Genomic DNA, 19,469 nt, shown 5'->3' on the forward strand with positions numbered 1-19,469 from the left:
CCTGAGTAAGAGCTCATAGCTTATGCTAATGTACAATTAAGCTCAATTAAGAAAAGTATACATCTTCTGCTCTCATATTCAGATGCTATGTGTAAAGTATGATGATTGACATATTTTTATCACGAGGAAGCAGTCAGTTTACAGATAGCGTGGTAAGTATCAGAAATAGCAGCCTGTAGCCTATGTGCAGCAGCCTTTAAGCACGTCGGAGGAATGGTGTGGTGGTGGTGGTTTGTGGTGCATCAGGAGCAAGTGGGAATTGCAGGTTGCCAGTCTAAGAACCATCTTTGGTTTTGATAGTTTTCCTAAATTGGCCTCCTTTTGTTTTGGACTATGAACAAAACTTTATAGAGGACAAGCTTTCAAAGAATATCGGTGAGTTAAAGGTAAGATTTATGATTTCAAGAGGCAGCTTTCATGTTCTACATTAAATAAATCTTTCAAGACTTTTTGTGTAAATGGAAACAGTACATTTATTTATTTATTTATTTATAACAATAGCTGTGGATTCTGTCACAAAGATAGGGACCGTCTCTGCTCCTAAGAGTTTTATAGCTGAGTTCCTTGATGCTGCAGCGGAGTCATGTTCTTTGCAACCTCTCTAGATTCCTTCATTCACAAGAATGAAACTCCATAGGTATACATTCATCTTCTGAGATAACTTCTAGAATCAAGATGTATAAAAATACGTGAAGGGTTCGCAGGTGGTGTTGAGAAATCCAGGGGAGGAGGTTTCTGTGCTAAATGAGGTGTTTTAACCCTGCTGGGCAGCGGAACTCCACCACAACTGCTCTCTCACTCCTGCTCATCAAATGGAAAAGGGGAAAAAATATGATGGAAAGGCCTCAAGAGTTGAGATAAGGTGTCCCAGACCCCCTGCTCCTGCGTGGGCTGCAGCTCCGGCCCGGGGCCTGCTCCTGCGGGGGCTCTCCACAGGCCGCGGCCTCCTCCAGGCCACATCCACCTGCTCCACCGGGGGCTCCTCCACGGGCTGCAGCGTGGAGATCTGCTCCGTGTGGGACCCATGGGCTGCAGGGGGACAGCCTGCTCCACCAGGGGCCTCTCTAGTAAATATTTTAGAATGGATTTATTTACAAAATTACCTCCTTTTACTCAAACTAGAAATTAAAAACTTGGAATAGCGGAAAAGCACGGAGAAATGGTCACACATGTTGAAATCATATTTTCAGAAATCTATTTTCAGTAATCATTACACAAAGTCTGTAACTTCTTTGGTGTATAATTTTTGTCTAATAAACTGAACACAAGAATTTTAAGTCAGGAAATGAATTTAACGTTTGAGATAGCGCATATTTTTTTGCTAGCATCTTTAACATCCATCCACTCATAAGGCTGTGAAAGCAAAGAACCCTTATTACACAGTGGGACCTTGTATGTCAAAGCTAAACCTGAAGAAAAGCTTGGCTTAGGGCTTTTCTATTTAAAGCTTCTCTATTTTTCCCATTGTATCAGTCAATCAAATAAAACACCTCCTCTTCATAAACTTTGCAAAACTAAACAGATACTCCACAGCAAGGCTTGCCACCTGGCAATATTCAACTTGGCTGTAGCTAATCATGGCAGTTACAAACCACACCCTGTACTTCTACCCCCCATAACCTGAGTAATGCTATTGACTTGCATTATATTGCTTGAATATGGAATGAAAGACAAGTCATGCGTGGATTTGTTAGCGTTTCTTTCACATGGTACGTTTCCAGGACCTTTTATTTGTTCACAGTGCATAACAGCAGAATCAGAAGCAAACAGGGATGTATATTAGCTGGAGCATGGGACTCGTTAAAATTGGTAACTAATGGCTTGTTTGTTTAGCTTGAGTGGGAATATAAAGGTTAAACAACACTGGCTGCTACTGGAGCCTGACCAACACCCACAAATTTCTCTGTTCCTCATGGGACTGAAGTGATGGCAGTGGATTCTCGCCTGCTAGGAAGATGATGGCTGTAGTATAGTAGGAGAGACTTGCCGTTCACATACAGGAAAAATGAGTAACTAAAATTGGAAATTCACGCTATTACTAGAGTCAAACAATTGCTGGTGATCGTGTTATTATGGTTAATATTGCTGTTGTTGAAAATTTGTGCCTCTGAGCCCATGTGTAGCAGCCGAACAGATAGAGACCGTCTTGCACCGCAGAGAAAAGCGATGATCATGGAAACCATCTTGTGTGGCAGCACCAGTGGGTTACGCGGCCCCAGGCAACAACCATCCCTCAGTGCAGATGTGTCCGCTACGAGCAAGCGGAGATCACCAGAGCGATGCTTCCCGAGGGCACGCAGTAGGGATTTTGGTGACAGCAGGACAGTCACAGGGCAGTTATGAGGTACGTGTAAGGGGATCCAGCGCGGGTTCCCTTCACTGGAGGTCCTGTGCTCGCCATCCTGAGCCCTGCCTCGGCTCCGTCACCGACACCCAGTTAATGTCACCCCAGCGAAATCACCGGCGCTGAGGGGGGCACAGGTGCCTTGGCCAGCAGGACGGCGGGTGTAAGGTGCCCCGCTGTTTGTGCCAGTGCCGTTCCGAGGTACGGTACCTGGACCCTTCAGGTACCAACGTACGGCCGCGGGGGGCGGGAGGGCGACGGACCGCGCCCCGCCCGCGGGCGGCCCAACGGCGGCCCCGGCCCCGGCCATGGAGCGGCTGCGGGCGGAGGAGGCGGCGCTGGAGGAGTTCGCCGAGTACCGGAGGTGAGCGGCGGTGCCCGAGGCGGCTCGGCCAGGGGGGAGCCGGGGCAGAGGCCGGCTGCTGAGGAGAGGGGCAGGGCAGGCTCCAGGCGGCCTCGAGCAGCCGGGAGGGCCGCTGACGAGCGAGCCGGTGTCAGCTCGCTTCGCAAGCGCTGGCCGCCGGGTGAAATTCGGCAGCGAAATAACGCCGTGTCTCGCCTTCAGGCCTGTGTGCCTGCCGAAATTGCCTTTTTGTGACGCGGAGCCAGGGGACGAGCTGCCGGCTGCGTGACCTGTGCCGGAGCTGCAGCGTGCGCGCAGCACGAATTGGGTTGGGCAGCGTGTAAACACCTGCCCTCGTACTCCCAAGGGGTTTTGCTAACCTGCTTGTCACTCCTCTTGAAGGCTTCAGCAGAAATAAACACAAACTCCTTATACTGAAACGCGTCGATTTAGCTTAAGCAAGCTTGCAGTAAAGCATCAGAGTGGTATTTCTTAGATACGCAGCTACACACCGAGGCAGGCAGGTGCCAACTTCACTGACACGCAGTGACAGTGACGTGCTGAAACATTGCCCTGCTATTCTACCATAACGTACAAATCCACAGAGCATTTCACAAAGGATCGCTTATTTCATATGCTCAAGTACACCCAGCAAATAACAACAGAAATATTTACAGACATTAATAAACAATGCCGCAGCTTAGTTAAGTGTTGCAATTAAGTGTAATTTGTATTTTACAGGTTTTACTTATTGTCTTCAATAGTCTACGTAAATGTAGGGTTTGGATGTTGGTCCAGAGTCCCAGCTATTCAGGGACTGAATTTGAGTGCAGTGGTCATGCAAACAAATGGGCTTGTCGGAGGTGTGGGTACAGCTCCAACCCTTTTGCAGAAACTAACATGGTTTTCTTGCAAACTGGAAGATAGCTTAGATGTATTGTTTGTTTCCTTGGTGCTGGTGTTTCCCAAATTACAGTTAAATATTCTTGCTCAGGCTCAATGAAGATTAGACAATCGATAGAAGTCTGCAGTACAGACTTGGGTGTAGATGGGTGAAGTGACTTGCTAGAGACCACTCAAGAAGCTGCTCAAGCAGAGCAGGCTGATTTCACAACTCTTAATGCGGACTGTTTTTTTCTGCAGTATAAAAAGGAGCTTCATAGTTTCATGGTTTATTATTTTTTTCCTTTTATTTTCCTCCTTTTGTTAGAAGTATATTACTACAAGAGTACTATGAAAGATACGATTTTTTTGTATTTACATTAAAAGTGCTATTATGTATTGTTTGAAAAAAAAAACAAACTTGAGAAACCTCTTTTTATTTCCTCTTTTTTTCTTTTTTTGACATGCTTGCAGAATTGTAGGTGATGATGACGGAGGAAAAATCTTTACCCCTGAGGAATATGAGGAGTACAAAAGAAAAGTATTACCCATTCGGTTACAGAACAGGTTGTATGTGAGCTGGAGATCGCCAACTGGCATGGACTGTAAGCTTGTTGGACCAGAGACACTGTGCTTTTGTACTCACAGGTAGGTTTCTTGTCTTTTTCTGCACTGTTGTATTTTTCTTAAATTAGGGAAATATAAAAATATTCCAGATTCATTGAAGTACAGCATAGGCAAGTTAGTTCAAGGTATGAAGTTTCAGAAAATCAGGTTTTAAATCATAAGATTTTTTAAAAAATCTAAATTTAAATAACTTTTTTTGAAACCAGAACAATTCTGTAGTCTTCAATAAATTCATCTTTAAGGCATGAATTATTGTAGATCAGATTGATTCTGATAGTGTTATCAAAATGAAACATAAGGATCTGTAATGTTTATACAACGGATGTAAAAGCATCTGATACTATGTATCTAAATAAAAATTAGTAAGTAGCAGTAATTAAGATAATTAAAGATACTTCAACCCAGAACGTGTAAGCAAATTTACAAGCCTTTCAGTTAGTTTTGTGATAAATACTAACAAGGATATGTAAGTTACTATTTTTGCCTGTTTTAGGTATAAACAACACAAAACGGACTACGAAGTGATACCTAAGGACCGTCCTATTTGTGTGCCATGTCGAGTGAGCCGCTGTCAGTGCCAGTCCTATCACTACGTTCCTCTAAACGGCACACAGCCCATCCGCTGTAGATGCAAACACTTTGCTGATCAGCACAGTGCAGCGCCTGGATTTTCGTGCAACTCTTGTAAGTTACATGTATGTTTGCAGCATTCTTTACTGATAAACGTAACCAGGAACCGTATTCTGCCCGGAGTAGTAGGTTTGCCCTCCACGGTTAACTGATGCACGTTCTGATTTTTGCAGAAGGATGGGAGATAGGACACAGGAAGATCTCAAACAACATCCTGAGTTCTCCAGTTTCTGTGAAGGACTGTAAACTTCATCAACTATTAGGTTAGGTACATGGGGAGTCTAACTACCTAAAATTAGGCAGTATGAAAACAACCCATTTGCAGTGTGTCCCTTCCTCCGCTGCATACATGTGACTTTTTTACCTGAATTTAGTAGTTTGAAAGAGAGAAGTGCTCATCTCTATTCCTCTTATTGCCTGGTTGAATGTAACATTAGGGTATTTTTATATTTTTTCTCAACTCAGTAGGAAGTAGGGCACTGTTCCTAAATAGTACTACTGCTAACAGTCTAAGAAAGCAGTTCCCAAACATAGTGATTGTATGTCCAGAAATGCAAATGGCAATGGAATTTTAAGCAAGATGTTTGGTAGGCAGTAAGAGGAAGCTTTTTGCTTCACTCGATCGAGAAGCACCAGTAATTATTAACCACGGAGATTAAATAATTCATAAAGATGTTTTTCTGTGGAACTTCAAATTATGTAAGCTGAAGATTTTTTGTTAGAATTCTATAATACTAGTAAATTTCTCTCACAAAGTCTGTTTAATGGGCACAGTGAAAAAAAACATAATCAGCTTTTGCTAGATGAGATGAGAATCATATCCCACAGAATAAACATAAAATATTTATATGATAGCCTTTCAAAAATTTTCTCTAAGTGATGCGTAAGGCTTAAATGCGCAGTTGGATGATTCAAACTGAACCTTCAGAACGAAACGTTTTTAATAATCATTTACATTATGCACTTTTTGTGGTGTTCCTCAAAAACACCAGGCACTTCCGAGAGCTTCAAAAATTATGCAAAGAAATGCCAAGACTTGCTTCAATTTTGGACTTGTGTTGTTTTATTGTACTGGCACTAGTCTAGCCCAGTTGTCTAAATCTAATGTGGTAGATAAATTAGAGATGTAATATCATTAAAATTGAAAAAACACTGCTGTTGCACTTTATCTTATCTACTGTATTCTGTATCAAAATATAGAGTAAGAACTCAGTTACTAAGGAATGACCCAAATGAAGTAAGCAAACCTTTAACAATTACAAGAATGCGATTCTTGAGCATATTATACACTTCTTTAAAAAAAATCTTCCTTGGTACTCTGCAAAATGAACTGTAACTGGGACTGGTTAGAGGCAGGTCATAAATAGATTTGTAGTACAGACTAATATGAACAATGAAACGCTTGCAACTCTTCGATTTATTTTTCACATCACTGCTCCAGCAGGGCTTTGGTAACATTTATTCTTAGCCGTAGCTGGGGCAGATCTATTTCTGCACCCTGTGTTTCTGAATGTCACGTGCCATTTGTATAACCATTGCAGTTTTATCTAATGGCTATGTAAAACTTAAAAAAACACATGGAGAGGCAGTCTAATGGTACTCCTGTGTAGCACCTCCTTTGCTGTTAGCATAGCCTCTGTTTCATACCGGGATAATTTTGCTAATTTTAAAATTCGTTTAAATTTGATGATTCTTATCATGCATTGTGATTAGAAGTTTTCTGGCCATGCAGCATTGACACTCGCTGTGCCCAGTTGGAGATAATGCAGCCAAAATGCTGGCAGCTTGTCTTTTCTACTAAGTGACAGAATTTTTTTGTTTTTATTTTTCATCAGGGGAGGGAAAGAGAAGGGTGTTACTAATGGCAGTGGACATAAGTTGCAACATAAAAAAATCCAAATAAATATTAGGAAAGAAAAATTCATTCCAAGGGTAGCCCAGCATTGGTCCATGCTGCCCAGAGAGGCTGTGAAATCTCCGTCTTTGGAGATTCTCAAAGCTTGACTGCATGAGACCCTGAGACTGCATGACCCTGTGATCTAATCCCCACATTCACCCCTTCTGTTTTATAAAGCGTTTTTGTATTGGGATGAAATGAGGCTGTGAAAGGCTTCAGCAAAGAAAGCTGATTACTTTGCCCCAAATCTTCTACAAACCTCCACATAGAAAATGTGGCTGGATACTTTTGCATTGAAGAAACTCCAGTTTTTGCCAAGATCAGTTTTGGGAAATACTGTTTTGTCTACTATGAGGTATAAATTCCGTTATCATCTCACTCATAACATTTATTATTTGTTAATTAGGTTCCAAGTGTTCGGGATTTCACAGTTGCTTTACCTGTGGATGTGGTCAGCCAACGTATGCACATGAAACAGTAGTGGAAACTAAACAAGAGCGGTTAGCCCAAGGAAAGCCTGTGGGGCAGGACGTTCCTTACGCTGCTATGGGGGGACTGACTGGTTTTAGCTCACTAGCAGAGGGCTACATGAGGCTTGATGACAGCGGAATAGGTAAGTGCAGCTGACCTGAGATGAAATTTGATTTCTCCAACTAGTTTTTTTTTTTAAAAGTAGGCATTCAACATAGACTTTCAGAGTCTGAAGGTGAACTGGATCAATAAGAGTAAGACATAAAGACAGATTTTTTTTCTTTTCAGCAGTCCACTGTGACCATCCCGTCCAGCTTCCTGTAGTGAATTATAAAAAAAATAAAAATGTTTTATCCATAATTTTAGTGTTCAGCACAGTAGCTTCTCATTGAACTGGAACATCTTTTAGAAAGAACTCCATAACTACTGTTTTCTCTTAATATTTTAATTTTATATTTACATTAATCCTTTAACCTAATACTGCCCAAGTCCTCCTCAGTTATACTGTTCCAGCATTACTTTTTTTTAGTCATAGATGAATACCTGTTCAGGACAAAAATAAAATAAAATAAAATAGGACCTTGAAACCTCTCCTGCTCTAAATTTTTGTGTCATATAGTAATGAACTCATTTTATCCTGAGAGACTGTTTTATTTATTATTTCCTTATACACACCTTTTCTTTCTCAAATTCTGATCTGCTTTCATGGGTTTGTTTGAAGTTTAGAAACTATAGCATAGCAGTAGAAAGTGAAGAACCAAAGTTTTGATTTCTTTTGAAGCTATCCTCTGTAGCATTTTTCTTAACTCATGTTTATTTGGTCTGCACAGAGCATTGTTCATAGGAATCTGTAGCTTTGTTTTGACACCATCATGTGTGTTTTCAATGCACCTTGCAAAGTGAATTTTTTTTTCATTCAACTCATTATTTAACAGGGGCTCCTTCTGCTGAACTTCTGGAATCCCCTGTAACCAGCATGGATCATCCATTTCTAAAAGCATTTCAGGGACCTTCTAGTTCTACTCAAAACATCTCACAGATAGCAGGTGATAAATTAGTAGGATAATACTTCTTTCACAATAAGTATATCATATAAAATTAATTGGTTCTATTTATGACTTTTAATATGTTTAGGGATAAAAATTAAAGGTAAATATTAAAACGAGTGTTGAAGCCTAGTTATCTGGAAAGTTAGTACAGTTCTCCTGTACTAGAAGTGCTTAGAATTACTATGTTATTACTGCTTGTTGTTTTGGTCACGATGTGCTTTTAAAGTTAAATATTTATTTATATATATATATAATTTTGTATCTTCCCTCTTAATGGTGTCACTTATTTGTTGGATACGTGTTTTTTTTTTAATTTTGATTCCTACTAGAAGCTCATCATATCTGAATAGCACAGATTCAGTTCAATCCTGTGAAACTGCCTTCTGCTAGAAAGTCTTCTGCATGGAATTAGGGATCAGTTATGCTTACTTTATGTCTCTTATTTAGTGTAAATATTAAGCAGTTAGTATCACTGTTGAACTCCTTCAAGTCTGCTTATCGTATGTAGCTGCTGTCCTTAGAGTGCGTCCTTATGGATGCTCTTTAGTTGCAGTTGCTAGGGTTTGTTACTTGTCTATAAAGGTGTTTTACTACGTTACTACATCCATTTTGAGTTCTCATTTTTAAATGTGTTTTCCAAATGTTAAAAATAACTTTTGGAATAGAGGGTACTGTTAATGATTTTTTTTTCCACTTTAGGTTGTTCTACTGCCACGATGCAAGTTCGTCATGAAGGGCGTTCAGAAGAAGATGACATGGCTTATTTTGAAAAACGTTATCAGGAACGGGCAAGTTACCACATTTATTGCTTAACTTAAATATATTTTCACAAAAAGATGGGCAACAAAGATGAACATATGATTTAAGTGGTATTTAAATGCATTATATCATCTGTTCTCTTCCTGAGAAAAACAAGCTCATTAAATTAGATTTGAAATACAGTTATGTGCTATTGTAGGGTTTTAGACATTAGTTACTTTCTGGGATGGTATTTACCTTAACTGGGCATATTTTTATTCCCTTAACTCTCTGTTACATAAAAACAAAGTATTTTACTGTGTGAGAGAAAGAAACAACAAAACAGACTCACAGAAAGTCCCATGTAGCATTTAGGGATGTGTGTTTACTGTGTCACTTACAAAACTTTCTCATGCTTTTTTCCTTACTGTAGGAATGTCTGTGTAGTTGTGCTAAATCAGGTGCATCTTTCTTAGATGACCTGAATCACCCAGTCAGAGGTGCCTCTTCTACTGCACTGACTGTATCTTAACTTCAAATGTCCTGCACTTTTACCTAGACGCTTAAATACCTATTTGTTCCCCACATTAGTTTCTTAGCTCCACCATCGTAGCTGGAAGCACATTTTTTACTGTTTATGAATTCTTTTGTAAAGTGATGTTGCATAACCAACTAACTCCTAAAAGCTTAATTACTGTTATGCTCGCTCCTTGCAAAAAGTTGTGTTTGTTAATGAGAAAGCTGTGCTAGCCTTGTGAAATTTTAAATAATTTTCTTTATTTTGGAAATCATCTCAAAATGTGATAAATTGTTGCAAATATAGAAAAAAGGCATCAGTTTATAGGAGAAAACGTTGCTGTTAAATCTAAATTACTAGAATTTTTTTCCCCCTAGGATTTTGGACATTGAGACATTGAGATAAAGGTTTAGCATCTAGCTCAGCTACAAACTTCCTTTGTGATTTTGTGCATGCTGGTTGGTTTTACTGTGTCTGTTAGACATCTGGAATAAAACACCTTTAACTTTCATTGAGATAAAGATTAAACCATGAACATTTGTGAGGCACTTTGGCCTTGAGGGATACATAAATACCTCCACTGCCATTACCAGAGATAAAGGCAGCCTTGGCTTGAAGAGGGGAGTAGCTGCAGGGCTATAGAAGTGCTCCTTTGTCACATGATGCAAAAGTGAGCAGTTCTGGGTTGGGCTAATAATAATCTGTAGCGCTCTCTATCTCATAAATTACTCTGGTAAATTTTTGACTGACTGTAGAGGTTTAATATTGCATTGTTAGTCTATTTGCAAATTAACTTGAACCACTGTTGTGTCTTTCTTTGTTACAGCTGAAAAAGGAGAAGGCTGCTAAACAAACAGAGAAAAGTCCAGTGCGATCAAAGAAGCCATGAGATTAATGAGGAAGTATTTATTATGTGGAACAGCGTTAATTGTTGTACTGAAGAGTATTTTTCACTGCACCTGCTTTTACTTCATTTCTTTATTTGGTTTTGCTCTATTGCTGAAATTGATTTTTAATTGTTGTAATAAAATTGGCACTTTGATTAAAGAGTTTCTAGTCTCTGGAATTGTTATGCAGATACTCCTTTGAAAATGGAAAATCATATTTCAAGGTTTACCAAACTGTTATTTAAGTACTGAGAGAATAAGAATGTTTTAAAATATTACATTGTAATAGGGTAAAGAAAATATATGTCCATTAGACTTTTATGATGTAGTTTATTTATAGAAGCCTTACAACTCATCTTTTTCATGGATTTTTAATGGTTGTGTTTGTTCTGTTAATATCAACATTTTAATCTTAAATCTTTTTTTTTTCATTTATGTTGGTTTAATTTCCTTTGCATAAAATTCAAACATACATTTTTTTGTCTGTCACACTTCTCTAGGCTCTGTTCTTGACAACGTATAAGTAGTTGTTACACATGAAGTTCTGTATGTCCATAAAACTATTGCCACACATACTTGCTAGGTACTTGAAGGGATTTTGCTGCCTGCTTTTTCCCAGATTTCTGTAGGGATTCTGTACCATTCTCATGATTCTGTTTGTCTGATACTATTGTAACAGTGACTCCATTACAATGAACTTTTGAAAACATTACATGGAAATTTACATGCTATTTACTGCACATAAACAAACAGTTATACATTATTTATATAAACTTCCTTAACCAACAGATTCTCTTCATCATGTCTAATCCAATACAGACTCAGATTCATCGTGTCTGATCCAATACCGAGTCCCTTAAGATGGGAGATGTCCTCTTATTTTCTTTGTACGCATTCACAGCTCTGGCAGCAAATATTGTATTAAAGGTTGTGAACATCTGTGTGAAAATTTAAAGTTTGGTAACTTTGTGTGACGTTTTAAATCTGTGAAGCAGCATAGTACAGAGTGAGTACCTGGCTGAGGCTGCAACGTGATTGGAATTAGGAGGTGAAAACAGTGCCCGAGTCCACTTTGCTAGGCTCCCTTGAAAACAGGAAGGTGTAAATCAGTTTGTCCTTAAACGTACTTGAAGATGTCTCTTGGATTGAAGACTTTCTAGGTGGTATGTGTGTACTGAGACTTCATAGCATGGGTTGGGAGAAACTTTAAAAGCTTTGATTCATGTCAGAGAACTGATGCCACTGTGATGCCTCTGTGTGCCTTATTGGCAGAGGAAATGAGGTGAAGTTGAATGCATTTAGGTAACTTGCTTTTTTCTGTTCAAATAGCAGCTGTGGGAAGGAAGACAGGCTCTTGGGAGTGCACGCGGGTCATACAGTGGCTGATGGGAGTGCGAAGGGAATAAGGACTTGATTGCCCAAATTCAATCAGGGGTAACAGCCATTTACCTTCACTTAACTCTGAGCTATGCTGCCATTCACTACTAGTGATGCCAAACAGAGAGGTTAATCTGTTATCTTAATTTAGATAAACAATACATGGAAGTGTATACTGAATGTTAAAAAGTACCTTTACCATTAAATTCTACACTGTTAGGGTACGTACTGCTTTACCTTAATAAATAAAAATACTAATTTGAGCTCCCTCTTCTGGTCTTAATAAGCAATTGTTTTTGTAGGTCTATTTAGTCTCATAAGCAAATGGGAATTTCACAGTAGAATTACAAGAAACCAAAAAATGGATATAACATTTGTAAAAAATTGTAAATATAGAAAAAATATTTTGATTTCAGTCCTCCAAGAGGTTATTGCAAGATAAACAGAGGAAGTTTATTTCAATAGTTTCATATTTATCCCTTATTTATTTCCACTTTTAGGAAATAACATTTACTTTTATTAACTTTTAAAATTAAAAATACTTGCCAGTTTTAAACACTTGCTTTGCCCAAATTCAGTCTTACTAAACTATACTTCAATCACTATGAACTGTTTTTTATCAAAGTTAATCTTGTAAAATCTTATTCAGTGCTTAAACATATTTAATGTTTCCACCTAAATGACACTACAAAGTTACTACCTTTATTTCATAATAATTCTTTATAGCTGGAAAACGGATGGGATTGTAAAAATACCATCTGCATTAAATATTGCTTAGGCGTTCTGACCACTTTTCACCCATGTTGATGACTTCTAAATAAAAAAAATATGGTTTGTTACTAGAAGGCTTACATTTGACTTCTTGGTACTGCTTGTGTAGAACTTTTTGCAGTATTTTTATTATCTATATGTGAAAAAAGGTAGAATATATTTCCTAACATTGCTGGCTGTGAAAACTGGAGACTGATGTCATGTCCTGAGTGAAATTTGCAGACTTAACCAGAATAATTTTTATTTAAAGTAACCAATCGGAAATTATCCTGAAAAATATCATTTTGAAGGATTGAATTTGCGACTTCCAATTCCATTGAAAAATCTCTCTGTACTTCTATTAAAAAAAAAATATATTTTTTTGTAAAAGTAAAAACAGAGACCAGATGCCAAAGTGTTTGCCATTGCCAGTGATCATTAAATAAAGAGCTCAGTTTAACATGTAGTTGTTGGTGATCTGTTTTCTTGAGAGAAGTCATGAACTTTGAACATAATGTCCTGGGATGGGTAAATTATCGTTTCATCTGTATGATTTCTTTGTGGGCATATATCTGTTGTTCAGCCAGACACATTAACCATTCCTGACTCTAATCCAAGAAATCTGGCACAGGAGAAATGTTTCTGGGGTTTTGTCACAGAGTGCTCTGAAATATTACAGGGTAATTGCATGGGTCTTATGCAACACTTAAGCACTTTCCATGTTTTAAATAGTGGGCTTTCAGAGGAATTATTTGCCGTTATAACATTCAAGAGTACAGACCACATTTTCACTATTTTTCATCCCCTTCTGAAAAGACTTAGGTGTAACATGGCTATTTGTGGAAATAAAGACTGATCAGTGATCCTAGGAGGAGTTCCTCCTGATGCCGTGCTCCCGTGATACTGGTTGTAAAATGTACGTCTTTCTCAGGTTTAGGAGGAAGGGCAGCTCGTGAATTCACAGCCAGTAACAGCATCAGCGCAGAACCCCTTTGTCAAGCTGCCACACCTCCCATCAGCCCGGCAACCACAGCCCTTCAGGTTCCCCAAACCCCCCAGGGGTTGGATGAGGCACCCGGGCACCGCCCCAGGTCCCCCCCAGCGGGCCGGGGCCGCCATTTCACGGCCCGGGGCTGGCGGCGGGCGCATGCGCGGTGGTGGGGGAGGCACGTGCGGCAGCGGCAGTGCCCGGCCGCCTCGGGTAGCGCCGGGCCGGGGAGGGAGGGATTCTACCCTGCGGCGCTTTTCCGTGGAGTAAAAACCGCGTTTTTAGCAAAGAAAAGGGGCTCTGACGCGGTGGTGGCGCTGGTGAAGAGCTGGGGGCAAGCAGTGGGAGAGCAGGAAGGGGTGGGTGAGGTGGTGGTGAGCGCTGCAGCAGGGTTTGGGGTCTCGCTTTTGACCTGTGAAGGGCTCTGGGGCAGGGTCTGTGAGGAACATCCCAAGGGGTGTGGTGGTGTCTCAGGACCTGCTGTCATGGATGGAGACGCAGAGTGCAGCAAAGGTAATGCGAGGCTGGTTTCTATTAAAAAAAAAAAAAATGCATCACCAACAGCATAATCTTACATTCAGGAATAAATTAAATGTTCCTTACCATTTGTGTTCTTTTTCTCTCTCAAGTTGAAGATGTTGTGGGCTGCCACATTGAAGATGCCATAACATTTTGGGCACAGGTGAATTTCAAGAGCTGCTTGGTTTTAACTCAAGTGCTTCATCTTATTTGCCCTCCATGGACAGTTTCTGTGGAAGTGAGACCAACTGGTAGTGTTTAAGTCCTAAAAAAAAATACGTTTGTTTAGATCTCAGAATTCCAAGTATTGTACTATTTTAAACTGAATTTGGCTACTTCATTTTTCCTGAAACATGAAAGGGAGTTGTTTATCCCTCCATTTGAACTGTAGCTGGGTTTTCACAAATATTTTGTAGTCCCTATGCAAAAAGAAAAAATATGTGTGTAAGTATTTGATGTTAAATGCAAAATACTACAGCAGGTAGCTGGAGACCTGCTGAAGATGATTCCCCTTCCCAAAGTGAGCCTTTGGGGCAGTTTCAGCCAAAATTAATAGGGAATTGGTTTGAAGATACCAGCTCCCTTCTAGTTTTGTGTAAATGGGCGGGAGGGTGTTGGAGGAGGGGGTAGTGGGGGGGGGGGAAGAGTAGTGTTCATTAATAGGTGTGGCAGAGAGAGGGGGAAATCCAGAAGGAGCCCGTAGGGTTACCTTTTCTATTTGGTCTGCTGGCTGTAGAACTATAACTAGCGTATGTTAGGTGGCACTGCCTAGCTTGGACCAGTCACAGGAGGTGCTGCCATTTGCCTTGTTAATAGGGATTAGGGGAGAGAGACCAAGCTTTGCTTGCTCTATGTAACACCTCCTTAGTTGATTTTTTTTTTTTTTTAAATTTAAATATAATAATGATGGTTCATTCTCCTTCGGGTTCATACCCTGGGATTCTGAGACTCAGTTACGGTGGCTTATTTAGCATTGTAAGGTATAAAAGTTAGGAGTGGGCTTTTGAGGACAACAGAATATTTACTTGCATTAATGCTTTGTTTCCTGCTCTGAGCTCTGGATTCTCTGCTTTGAATTACAAGTAGGACGACAACTAATAAATGCCATGTTACTGGAACTGACAGTCTTAAGAGTGAGTGGTTCAGATACCAAGTTGTAATTGGAAAGAATCTGCTGCTTTTAGTTGAACCAAAGCCCAAGTCTTGCAAGTAAGGAAAATGAGGGGTATGCCAAAGCTGATGTCTTCTAGTATTATGAAGAAAAAGAACACCAAACACACTGAAATTTGTGAGGCAGGATTGATGAATAAGATCTGTGAACTTCCTGCGAATCAGGTCATTAAACTGTTAAAAATATTCTTGTGAACTATTTCTCTGGGGTATGTTACCTGCCTCTCATTCATTTATTTTTGAAGGAAAATGAGAGCAGGCTTGCAAATTCAACGAAAACATGACGATTGAAAGCTTAAGGTGGGGCGTTACTTGTCTCAACAGCCGTGCAACTGTTTTGATTTAATTTTTGGCTGTTGTAAGCCATCAAGCAGCTATTAAAAGTGACAGTTAATAACTCAAGCCCTCTCTCTACACTTCTTAGGGTATCAGTAGATGTAATGACCTCTTGAAATTAAGTTGTGCGCTGGCAGAAGCTTGTCCTCGGGCTAATGCAATTTTTGGCAAGCCTGATTTTAGCAAGGTACGTAGGCTGAGTGTGTGTAGAGTTTGTTTTCTGCCTGGATGTAAAAGCTTTAATTTTGTGCAGCTATTTTCTCTGGTATTCTCTTGATCTTTAATTATGTTGTGGGTCATAATTCTCTCAAATATTTAAGAACTGCTGGCTTTCCTAAAGAAAATGCTTGGTTTGTGTGAGCAAGTCTTATTTCTTTCTGCACTTCAGACTTCAATTAAATTATGCAGCCATATAATATATATATGTATGTATGTATGTAAAACCACTCAGGAAATACTACAAGAAATATATATATATATAATGTTGAATTTTCTTGTTATCTAGCGTATGTTATGGGTTATCTTTAACTAGAGAGCAGTGCTTTTTCAGAGACGTGATGCGTTGATCCATCTCAAAATTGTGGAAGATCCTATGAAAACCTGTAGTATTAGCGGGCTAGGAAAAGCGCTCTTAAGAAGATAAGAACGTATTTAGTAGCAGTTATATGATAAGTTAAGCCTGCAAAGAGTGGTAGTAACTTCTGTGTTTGTGTGAACTTCTGATGGCCTACTGCAAAATAAGGTTTAAATAAAACGCTTTATCTTTGAACTGTTTGTGTGTGCAGGTAAATGACCTTCTGCATTCCTCTTAAAACGGAGAAAACGCATCAACAGTAAACTCAGAACAATTGTGGGGTTCCTGACATGTTCCTTTGTTCGGCTTACTAAGCTGTCAATGCCAGTAAAATGTTGTAGCAATACATTTGTAGAAAAATGCATATATGAACATGCTGTACAAAATATTGATATTTTTCTAGTTATAAGGCACTCTTCACATTATTGTTTGTGGAGTAGAGGAGTATATTTTTGAAGCAGCTAGCATATGCTGTTGTGAGAGATAGGTTACCATGCATTACTTTGTTTTCATGCTGCTGTTGGGAGAATTTTAGAAGTGTGAAAAGAAGATTTGTAATGTATTATGAATATCATCTTGAGGTATGCTTATGTTTTCAGAATGCAATTCCTGATCGTTTTTTCCTAATTTTCAGATTTATGGTGGGTGTTTTTCTGAAGACAGATGTTGGTACAGATGTATGGTACAGCAAGTGATCAACAGTGAAAAGGCAGGAAATATATTTTTACTGTTTTTACTTGTTTATCAGCTCTCCATGCAGGAGGATAGAAATAAATGCAATTCATCCCTCTTTGTTTTAACCTTGCTGTCTGAATAAATTTAAAAAACAGTGAATATGCACATATGGCATAAATTCAAGTGACCTGTAGTTTTGAAAGTTGCTGATGGGAGGACTCACAAAACATGACATAGTTGCAAAGTGCCATTTGTACATCTTGAAAAAGATTCACAAGTGATAGTTTATGTTGTTAAGCAATGCAATTTAATTTCAAACTTCTGAGATGTGAAAATGGCAGTCTTTGTGTGACATGTTAGCACTGATGCAAATGCACTGAAAGGGTTACTCCTCAGTTTCAGGTGACTGACACAGACAGCTAATAGTTCCTATTTAAAATGATAACTCCTGAACAGGCTGGTTGGTTTGCAAACATCAGATTGCCTGAAAGTTTTCTGTTTTTAGGTGGGTGCCGAGTTGTGTGTTCTTTCTGACTTTGTTCCTTCCTCTGAAGGGTATATCCTAGGCTTAGTACAGAGGGCTCTGATCTCTGCCTCAAATGTCGTACTTGCATTGTGCACATTTGTTAAAATGCTTATATTTTAGTTTGCAGCACACACTTCTGTAGGAGGTTCGTGTTGTAGCCTCTGCTTATTTACATTTTATGTTGTTGCAGTGTCAGGTATTATACATTGACTATGGAAATTCAGAGGTTCTAAATAGATCAGAAATAGTTGAAATTCCAGCAAACTTACAATGTCCGAGCGTTGCCAAGAAGTACAGGCTCTGGGGACTGCGGATACCAGCTGATCAGAACTTAAACATGTTTGACCAGGTGAGTGACAGATTTTGAAGCATTGAGACGATGTGCTTTGTAATAGATGATGCCAGATACCAGCATGCTGTCACCAGGAGGAGTTCTAGAAGATACGGGTGTTTAACCAGGATAGCAGGGCATGCCGTGAAGCACTGCCTGATCTCTTGCCCTGCCATATTCCAAAAACGAAAATGTTTTGTTAGAAATTGGTTCAGAATGTGCTGGGAGGTGATTTTAGAATATGCTTTTACAGTTCTGCAGGCTCAGGGGCTGATGCCAACAGGACTGATAAAAGTTCAGCACCCTTGGTCTTGTTTTAGTAGTGGTGGTCTCCTTTTCCTGGGCACCACTCATTTTCCAGTCCTAAAGTTACGCTTCAGGCTTGTTGCTGGTACTGCTCATGCTTCACCAACTGGTGACTTGAGAACAGCAGTTGTCAGAAGAGCTGGACCGGCTGTCGTGCTTGCCTTGTCATATCCCTGTGCCATTCAGAGGACATCCCGAGACCCAGTGTGTATGGTCTCCTCCACTGTGGTCCCGTTGGCTTTGCTTAATGTGCTTACGACAGGTGAAAATCTCTGGTATTGCTTCCGTGTTCTTTGTTTTTTCACCACTTCTTGTTACTTGAGGTAAAGCTTTCTTTTTGGCTCTGTGTTGTTTGAAATTATGCCCCTTTCCTGCCTCCAACCTCTTCCATTCTTAATTTTAAGCAAAACCAGCTTGTATTCAGAACTAGTTGAGCAGAAAGGAAAAACCCTCTTGGTAGAAAGCTAACTTTCTGCCGGATGCCTTTTGAAGGTCTTGAGCGTATTCCCCAGTCTTTCAAAGCTGTTATGCTTTGTTATTACTGATGAAAATGACAGCTTCAATTCTGGCATTTCCTGATCTCTGAATGAGTGGTTTCAGTAAGGTAGATTACAAGAAGGTAGGTGCACATAATAATTTACTTGTTGATTTCTTCTCTTTCAGCCTCTGGACCATGTACTGAAAGGCTGTTAAACAATGTAATTCAAATATCTTTCCACGTTATTTTTGTAATAATGTTAAATAGTTGGTCTGGTATCCTTTAAAAGACTTGGATAACCCTGTGTTGCCAACTTCCTTTGAGAGTTGGTGAGTCTTTGGACTCGTCACCTATAAATGATACCGAATTCTTTGGAGTTGAATATTGAGGGAAGTTTGCTGTTGATGTCCAGTCTGACATTGACAGAGATTAGATCAGAGACAGTCGTTGTACGGATGTTCCTTGTTTCAGAATAAACGTGTTAAACATAGGAAGCTGTATTTTGTTCTGCTCTTTGGGCTTTGGTCTTAAACATGTCTTTTTTTTTTTGTTCATGGAAGAAAGATGGCTGATTTCAACAATAAGTATTTAGAATGACCAGTACACAACTTGAACATATTCTGTTTTACAGGGGAAGAAGTTCTTGGGCAGCCTAGTTTTTGAAAAAGAAATAAAAGTACGAGAGAAGGTCAAGCAGAAGGATGGTATCATTATTGTCCAGGCAGAATGTGACAAAGTAGACATTGGAGAAGAAGTGGCCAAGGCAGGGTTTGCTGAAAAATGCAGATCTCTAGGAAATGCTGAAGATGAGGAACGGAGAGAAGTAGATGTTATGCAAAACCAGCATCAGAAGATAAAAGTTCCAGTTCCCCTGTGGGTGAACAGGCCTGGTCGTGCCCTGAGCAGCCGTCCAGGTGGGCTCTTTGACCCAATGTCTGCCAGCACAAGGAGTGAGAACATTGCTGGGAACCGTATGTTTGCCACAAAGTAAGGCAGTGGGGTGTCAGGGAGAGGTTTGTGTGAGTGACCTGATGAGCTTGGTTGTTGGGGTGTG

General features: G+C 39.7%; 2 protein-coding genes across 5 annotated transcripts in view; both read left to right on the top strand.

The window, feature by feature from the left end:
* The first annotated feature begins 909 nt into the window (after positions 1-909).
* On the top strand, positions 910-12,229 carry FAM221A (family with sequence similarity 221 member A). Of its 3 annotated transcripts, none has more exons than XM_080582687.1 (7): positions 910-2,344; positions 4,044-4,217; positions 4,690-4,880; positions 7,130-7,336; positions 8,130-8,240; positions 8,943-9,031; positions 10,325-12,229. In XM_080582687.1, exons 1-7 carry the CDS (start codon positions 2,340-2,342, stop codon positions 10,385-10,387), a joined length of 840 nt encoding a protein of 279 aa, XP_080438813.1. In that variant the 5' UTR covers positions 910-2,339; the 3' UTR covers positions 10,388-12,229. The 3 variants fall into 3 exon arrangements, with proteins under 3 accessions (XP_080438813.1, XP_080438814.1, XP_080438812.1); XM_080582686.1 differs by lacking the exon at positions 910-2,344 and adding an exon at positions 2,387-2,708; XM_080582688.1 differs by lacking the exons at positions 910-2,344; positions 8,130-8,240 and adding an exon at positions 2,385-2,708.
* A 1,332-nt stretch (positions 12,230-13,561) lies between these two features.
* STK31 (serine/threonine kinase 31) overlaps positions 13,562-19,469 on the top strand; it is a 36,826-nt gene continuing 30,918 nt past the window's right edge. Inside the window, exons 1-6 of one of the 2 annotated variants that reach the window (XM_080582685.1) lie at positions 13,562-14,013; positions 14,130-14,182; positions 15,614-15,712; positions 16,734-16,808; positions 17,491-17,649; positions 19,047-19,402. In XM_080582685.1, coding sequence (XP_080438811.1) covers positions 13,986-14,013; positions 14,130-14,182; positions 15,614-15,712; positions 16,734-16,808; positions 17,491-17,649; positions 19,047-19,402 — 770 coding nt within the window. In that variant the 5' untranslated portion in view covers positions 13,562-13,985. Of the gene's footprint in view, positions 14,014-14,129; positions 14,183-15,613; positions 15,713-16,733; positions 16,809-17,460; positions 17,650-19,046; positions 19,403-19,469 lie in introns of those variants that run through there. The other variant, XM_080582684.1, reaches the window with a different exon arrangement.

The sequence above is a fragment of the Anser brachyrhynchus genome, assembly GCF_964034855.1.
Source record: "Anser brachyrhynchus genome assembly, chromosome: 2".
NCBI classification, from domain to species: domain Eukaryota; kingdom Metazoa; phylum Chordata; class Aves; order Anseriformes; family Anatidae; genus Anser; species Anser brachyrhynchus.

Bases quoted from the DNA above. Each gene is read 5' to 3' on its own strand.
- FAM221A (XM_080582686.1), top strand. From the start codon at position 2,653: ATGGAGCGGCTGCGGGCGGAGGAGGCGGCGCTGGAGGAGTTCGCCGAG. The intron at 4,881-7,129 runs GTAAGTTACATG...TTTGTTAATTAG, and splicing joins TGGATTTTCGTGCAACTCTT to GTTCCAAGTGTTCGGGATTT. The intron at 9,032-10,324 runs GCAAGTTACCAC...TCTTTGTTACAG, and splicing joins AAAAACGTTATCAGGAACGG to CTGAAAAAGGAGAAGGCTGC.